General features: G+C 39.3%; 1 protein-coding gene across 1 annotated transcript; it reads left to right on the plus strand.

Annotated features, from left to right (window-relative positions):
• The first annotated feature begins 3,535 nt into the window (after positions 1-3,535).
• On the plus strand, positions 3,536-6,421 carry eif5a (eukaryotic translation initiation factor 5A). Its single transcript, XM_080854796.1, has 4 exons — positions 3,536-3,749; positions 3,870-3,974; positions 4,256-4,387; positions 5,379-6,421. The coding sequence occupies exons 1-4, from the start codon at positions 3,582-3,584 to the stop codon at positions 5,439-5,441; spliced, it is 468 nt and encodes a 155-aa protein (XP_080710922.1). The 5' UTR covers positions 3,536-3,581; the 3' UTR covers positions 5,442-6,421.
• The last annotated feature ends 1,043 nt before the right edge of the window (positions 6,422-7,464 follow it).

Below are 7,464 nucleotides of genomic sequence, written 5' to 3' on the forward strand. Positions count from 1 at the left end.
GGATGATGTGAATGGGAAAAATATTGTCATGCACTAGAGTACTGCCTTATGTCAGCATTGAGAAACTTGCATTGTGTTTCACCAGAGACTTGACATAGACTTAAAACTTATGTCAGTATTTTAGTCCTGCCGCAGGAGCTGTTCTTACCCTGTGACATTTCTCCAAAGCTGCATTAAACAGACTCTTTCACTGAGTCACATTTGCTGTTTTAGAAAGGAAATTAAATGTTTTTAATCATACCTTCTCCATTTCAATATTACTTATTTGTTTTAATGTCAGCGCAGTGAACAGGGTGTAGACCTCTCATGCTGACTGAGCGCACTCTCTCACTGTACAAATCTCTATATACTTGTGATTGGAAAATTCACACACTGAGTTTTCCCCCTTTTTTTGGTCTGTATTCATTCAAACTGGTTGTAAGAAATTTCCATGAATATGATCCACTGTGTAGAATATTGGTCAAGTTTTGCTTTCCCATTTTAGTTATTGTTCAGTATCCATCATCTTATCTGGAATATTTGTTTCCCTACAACTACAGTGTTACTTCTTTTATAGACAGGTTCTTTTCTATAATTTTATGAGAATAGTTATTGTGTCTGAAAGTGCTATGAAATCTCTATTAGAATGTCAGAGATAATAAATATCAGTGCTTTACGTAAGGACAATTTATCCAGTTTCAAAGTTTTCAACCAGTACTGTAAAAATGCTTTCTTCATATTCTCTTTTTATGTCTGCTTTTCTGAGTTATAGGAAAATGAACTTATTTGACCATCCTTTTCTTTTTGTGGTGATATTACCTTGGTCTTTGGTTTATTTTGCACAAGATTAATATTTATATTTGAGGGAGGAAGACATTCATAATAAATGGAGAACAGATAGTGACATAATCTGGTTGGCGTGAACTCTGCATCAAACATCATTTAGCAATAAAGTGCACAACTGTTTTACGCAAGTTTTCACTTCCAATTATTTCCCCTTTATCTGATCTAAGGGATCATTGTCTAACCTGGAAAGCCTGGGTGAAGTCAAAGCAGCGGCTTTTTGGTAGTGGCTCCACCATTATCTCAACACTTGTCTTCATATTTTCCCTCTCACACTTTATTTTCAAAAGAAATTGAGAAGACATAGAAAAGTTTTTGAATAAATTAATACATTTGAATTAACCCATTTTGCTACGTGTTTGTGCTTTGCTTCTGTGCGGTTTATATGGATCTGCTGTAGCTCAAACTATGAAATTGAAAGGTTGATTTAAAAAAGACCATCTGCCTTCTTCCTGGATTGCATGGAGAGACAGAATTTAGATTCATTTAGATCAACATTTAAAACTGAAATTGAAAGGCTAATTTAAAAAGCCTATCTACCTTTTTCCTGGATTGCATGGAGAGACAGAATTAAGATTTATTTAGATCAATATTTAAAACTGTGAAATTGAAAGGTTGATTGAAAGAAGACCATCTGCCTTCTTCTTGGATTGCATGGAGAGACAGAATTAAGATTTATTTAGATCAACTTTTAAAACTGTAGGCCTACAAATATGTCACAAAAGATTTGTTTAAGTAGCTGTTACATTCTAAATAAAATATATTGGGCTGCTGCTGAGGCTTTGGCCATAGACACAAGACCTAGGCCCGTGACTTTTGATTTGTCTAGAAAAAACAGGCTGACCGGAACATTTCCCGGTCAGTCCTGTAGTCGGCATTAGGCATATTTGATTTTTGGGGGGGAGTACTTGAATTTCATTGTTGCAAGTATTATTGATACAGAAGTCACGAAGAAGCAACGAGTTTCATACTTTGTTTAATGTCGACGCTTACTTTGAAGCACATCGGAGCTCCTCAGTTGAGTGCGGAAACTGAAAGGGAGTTGGCCCTCCCACCGCACGGATGATGCAGTAAAATTGGTCGCGCTTGCGCATTTACGCTCCTTTTCTCTTGTGCGGGTAAGTGTTGCATGGCGCATGCTTCTCTCATCTGAAAAATACTTTCTAATCTTTGTGCGTTTACTGTGAGTAAACTATGACCTATAGTGCCACTTCGTTCTCCCAGAGATGAGATGTGTGGAAGTTTACTTTGAAATGTTTATTTGACCATTGTCGGGTCAGAAGGCGGTTGGGTGTGGGTCCATTTTTAATATCTGTTGCGAGCTACCTCTGCGATTGATGAAAAGCAGGCTCGAGGCCTTCCGCGCGCTAGCCGTACTGACTTGTCATGCTAGCTGGCTTGTAAATTAGAGTTGTACCTAATGTTAGTTACCAAATTATTGCTTTTATTAGTTGATGTAACGTAACTTTTTATACCCAACCCTTGTGCCATTTTGTCGCTCTTTATGGGTCTTGAGGCTTGTGATTTTCACGCTACAAATAAGGAATTCTTAATTTCGTTCTACGTTAAATGAAGTAGTTTACATGGAGCCTTGCGAAGCGCATGTTCGAGCACCATAACTAACGCTAGCCTAGTTGGCTAATATTAGCTAGCTTCACTTAGCAGACCATGTCACGATGGTTGAGTTACCTACCGTGCTAGCTACAGTCATTTAATTGTCATGTCTGTCTCAAATGGCAAACTGTCAAATTATTTTTTCGAAACATTACTTAAACTTGATGCAAGTTAAGTAGTTCGATGTTGTGTCACACTAACTGAACCACGAAAGTGGAAAAGCCAAATAAAGCTAGACTTTCAGTGTTTGCAAAGATCCGAACTCTAGCTTGTTTGAATTGATAGCCACCTAGCAGCTTCCCCGTGTAATGCAAGCCATTTAGCTGTAGGTTAGCTACAAGCAATTACGATTCTTAAATGGTCGGACTTTCTGTTAACAAACATTTACTTAATACAGTACATCAATCCTTACTCCTAATATGACTAGTTGTGCTTACGAGTTTGTTTTTATTGACCAACCGTAAAGTCAGTTCATCAGTGACTAACGTTTCCACAGCCACTCTTGGCTTCGGCCTTGCGTCCCTGCCTAATGTAATCTGTTGGGTTGTGCTATAGCAAAGCTTTTTGCGAAGTGGACAATGTGACTATGTTTTCACTAGCACTGATAACATATCGTCCGTCTCCGACTTCGATTTCTGCGTTGATGATATTGCTTGTGTTGACATATGTTGTGAAGCGTGTGGTTCCTGACTATTTGAGGCTTGTGCGCAGGTTAGCGACTGGAATGAGTTTCCGCTTCCCAACCCAAAAGCTTGGGCAAAACAGGGACACGTGGACAAGGCATACAGCGATTTTAAAATATATTGGCATTTCTTTGCACTTTAGATCAAGTTTGGGTTTAACTGTTTCTTAGGCGAAGAGACACACACTGAACTTCGTTTTGTCTTTGAGGCATATCGGTAACTTAACATGACTGATAACATTCCCTTAACCAAGACGCGTATTCGCATTTGATCGGTGACTGATAACGTTTTGGGTCTATGTCCTTATATCCATACAACTCGCACTACATTTCTGCTCGCCCAATGCAATATTAATTATTACAAACGGTTGAAAGTGCTGGTCATTCCTCCCACTTTTCCCTCACAACATTCCCATAATTTTGTTTCCCCATTTCTCTTTCAGTTCCTCTAAACGACTCCATAATGTCAGACCCTGATCTTGATTTCACCACTGGAGATGCCGGGGCCTCTTCCACCTATCCCCAGCAGTGCAGTGCTCTGCGCAAAAACGGCTTTGTGGTGCTAAAAGCACGCCCATGCAAGATTGTTGAGATGTCCACCTCCAAAACTGGCAAGCATGGTCACGCAAAGGTAAAATGCCCTTCATATCTGAGATGATATGAGTTTGAGAAGGTTGAAACTTTTGTTGATCAATTTTTTAACTGCATATTAGAACTTCTTAAATGGATGGTTTGTCTTCTGTCTTAACAGGTTCACATGGTTGGTATTGATATTTTCAACGGCAAGAAATATGAAGATATTTGCCCTTCCACTCACAACATGGACGTGCCCAACATCAAGAGAAATGACTACCAGGTTTGTCCTGTAGCCATTTTTTGAAGTTTTATGTACTCCTGGTCTGTTGTGTAAGATGGTGTATTCTGCTTTTGTCTGTTAAGTAGGAAATGCATTTAATTTCAGCTTCCATCAAAAGAAGTTGCTGTAGAATCTTAAACTAAACCCATAGACAGTAAAAGGTTTTGTTAACTCAGAATGCCAGTGAGCCTGCTCTACAACTTTCAAAGCCCAAGGAATTTTGAGATCTCAGAAGCCCATGCGATCTCTTAATAGTCAATAAGTCGCTTTCTCTCCTGCAGCTGCTCAACATCACAGATGGTTTTCTGTCTCTGCTGATGGATAACGGTGAGGTGCGTGAGGACCTTCGCTTGCCTGATAGTGACATTGGCAAGGAAATTGAATCCAGATACGAGGCTGGTGAAGACATTCTGGTAAGTTTTGCATCCTTGGTTACTTTTACATGTTCATTATCTAATTTGTCACATGGATAATTGCCCTTTCGAATGACTTGATATTAACCATGGTTTGTCAACGTATTTGAACTGTCCTAATGGGTCTGCATAAATGAGAAATAAGGTTGAGCTGAAGTATGTCCCTGCATGTCATAATGCAGATACGTTTTTAAATACCTCTATTTTTATAAAGCAAATTGGGTTTTACTGCTGAATTGTTTTGGTGCAGGTGGTAAACTAGGAATTCCTTCCTTTGCCACTGTAAACATGTGTTGTGAATATGGATAGTTTTTGAATTCCCCCTTTTTGGCATTTCCTAATTTTACGATGTCTAAAGGGGAGCAAAGACTTATCTTAGTCTGACCCATCAGCCTGTCCTTTTCTTTCTTCATCAGTTGACAGGGGTTCATTGTAGTCCAAGGTTGTGGTGCTAATTGTATTGTGCCCGTAACTGAAGAGTAAAATTTCAATAGCATAAACTCTAGGCAGACTTTGTGAAAGCCACTACATGAGTTACTTTATTTTGGTCTTTAAAACACCAGGTACAGCTCTGATCTAGCCTATAAACTGAGTCGTGTTTCCCTTTTCTATACTTCTTAATAGAAGGTGGGCCTTCATAGTCAACCAGCCCATACGTTTGAATTTTAGGCTGTACAGGATGATTGGCTAGATTATACAGTGGTCATGCCAAGGGATTGGTCCCTCTTTCTGTGTTTACTTGTGCTGACAAGAAACCCACATTTAAGGTTGTTTTGCTCCATATAATAGACGCTCAGATTAAGAACATAAGTCACAGCCAGTGCAATCGTAGAAGTGTGTGTGTGTGTGTGTTGGGGGGGGGGGGGGGGGGATTGACTGTAAATATTATATTCTGTCTCAAGTGTGAAAGTAGTAAGCTCTTATTCAGATGAAGTTTTGTTTGTGTAATGAATTCCACCCAGTAATTGATGCATGTTCTTCTCCTCCACAGGTCAGTGTGCTGGCAGCCATGGGGGAGGAGGCTGCCGTGGCCATCAAGTCCATCAGCAAATAGGAAGAGGGACTGCGCTGCTCAGGCTGCAACATGCTCCACTATAACAAATCTCTCGGAATTGGTTTTATTCTAATTGTCACCAAAGCTATGGCCTTCACCAACAACCTCAAATCATTTTGTTGTGATTATTCCTTTTTTTCTTCTCCTTCCAATACTGTGCTGGACTTTTTAACAACTCTTGTTGGATTGGTTGGCATTCTGCCGAATCACTGAGGTTTCATTTTTATTCTTTTTATTCTGGTTTTATTTTTCACATTTTCTTTGGTCATTCCTCTTTGTTTTGCCTTTGAGATGTTGTTCTTGCCACTTACATTCCTGAATGTTCAGAAAATAATGGGATCCAGTTTTTTGTATGATTATTTTTTTATATTACTTAGAATGAAGAGAAAGCAGAATATATGCCTTTTGGGGGAAATGAGTTTGGAGTTGGAAAGGAGTAAAGGAGACAGCCCAAATTTCATAGTCCTTCTCTGGGTGCCATACTGTTTCTTAACATGGACTTTGCCGTACAGGCACTGAGGTAATTTGCCCTAGATCAATGCCTTTTCCAAAAGTGACATGTGGGGGTGTTGGTAGTTAGCACTTAAGAATAGGCTTTGAAATACCATCAGAACCATTTCAGATTACTAAAGAATAAACACAAAGAATAAAGGAAACTTCAGTGATTTCTCTTCTAAATGCCAGTCTGTGTTGTATAGAAGTTGAAGGGATGTGATGGCCATGCGCAAATACCTCTGTACCACAATAGCAGCCAACTTGTTTTGGCTGTCATTGGCAACCTACAATAAAGTGTTGAAGCCTGTATGTGTCTCCAATAATAGTTAGGCTTCTCTGAATGTTGCGCAAACAACTTCAGCAAGGTTCTTTCAGGGGACTCGGATCTGAGGGGTGGTGTGGTTTAAGTTGCAAATTTATTTTGTTCACTCGAGGCCTTTGTTACCTGACTGGAGATGGCAAAAAAATAAAGAAACTAGAAATAATTCAATTCTCTTGTATTTGTGTAGTATAGAATTAGTTGATAGCCTTGTGTTTTGTGAAAGGTCAATGCATTTGCATGTTTAAAAGCTCTTGTCACGACTTGCTAAATTGACTTGACTACTTAGGATGACATTGACAGACTGATTTGACAACCAGATTGTTTGGATTGACTGTTGACAAACGTTAGCGGTAGTATTCACAATGATCACAATATCGTTAAGATCATGTTTAATAAAATAGTAAGTGTGTGTTAAATGGCAGTATACCCGAAAAGGATAGAGGTGCATAGAACACACCTTAGACAAAAAAAGCAATGTACATAAAATGCACTAGAACAGTAAAAATGCAGCATTTCAATGGTCTATCTGATTTGGTATATATACAAATGACTCCACTTGATCTTCCCAGTAATCAAAACTGTCATTCTCATAACACCCAGTGACCCATTAGTTGCCAGTTCCCATACTGTGTGTGGAGAGGAGTGCTCAGTGGGAAGAAACCAGGGCTCAGCAGCTGTGGCGCAATCCAGTGGTGTCAGCTCAGAGCTCTGATGAAGCCTGAATGCCAACTTGTGCCCCACCCTGCATTGCCTGACTCAGACTTGCCGACACAGTGGTGTGAAAATGAGTCATGGGTCTCTAGTCCCTTTCTACACAGCAGGAGTGCCTGCTTAATTACAATATGCATTCTTTAAACCTTTGTATATGCATGTACATTCTTTGCTGTCCTGAACGCATGTTGAAATCTCCCTGATATTACGGACTATCTGTTCAGGTTGACGAATTGAAAAAAGGTGGAAAATTCCAAAATCAGGTTTTTTTTAACAATAGGAACTACACACCTTTACGGCAGGTTTTGTGTCCATTGGGCCTGTAGAATGAAAAACGATAGATTCTTATCCCCACCATATTTAAAAATAATAATAATACATTCCATACATTTGTATAACTAAATAATTTAACTAGTGTTTACGCCAGCTGATACAGCCTGTTTGGAGCGCTACTGAAGCACCTCCCCTGCTGACGCAATTTCCTTTTCCTCTTTC

The sequence above is a fragment of the Sprattus sprattus genome (genome assembly GCF_963457725.1).
Source record: "Sprattus sprattus genome assembly, chromosome: 17".
NCBI lineage: Eukaryota > Metazoa > Chordata > Actinopteri > Clupeiformes > Clupeidae > Sprattus > Sprattus sprattus.

Bases quoted from the DNA above. Each gene is read 5' to 3' on its own strand.
- eif5a (XM_080854796.1), top strand. From the start codon at position 3,582: ATGTCAGACCCTGATCTTGATTTCACCACTGGAGATGCCGGGGCCTCT. The intron at 3,975-4,255 runs GTTTGTCCTGTA...TCTCTCCTGCAG, and splicing joins TCAAGAGAAATGACTACCAG to CTGCTCAACATCACAGATGG. The intron at 4,388-5,378 runs GTAAGTTTTGCA...TCTCCTCCACAG, and splicing joins AGGCTGGTGAAGACATTCTG to GTCAGTGTGCTGGCAGCCAT.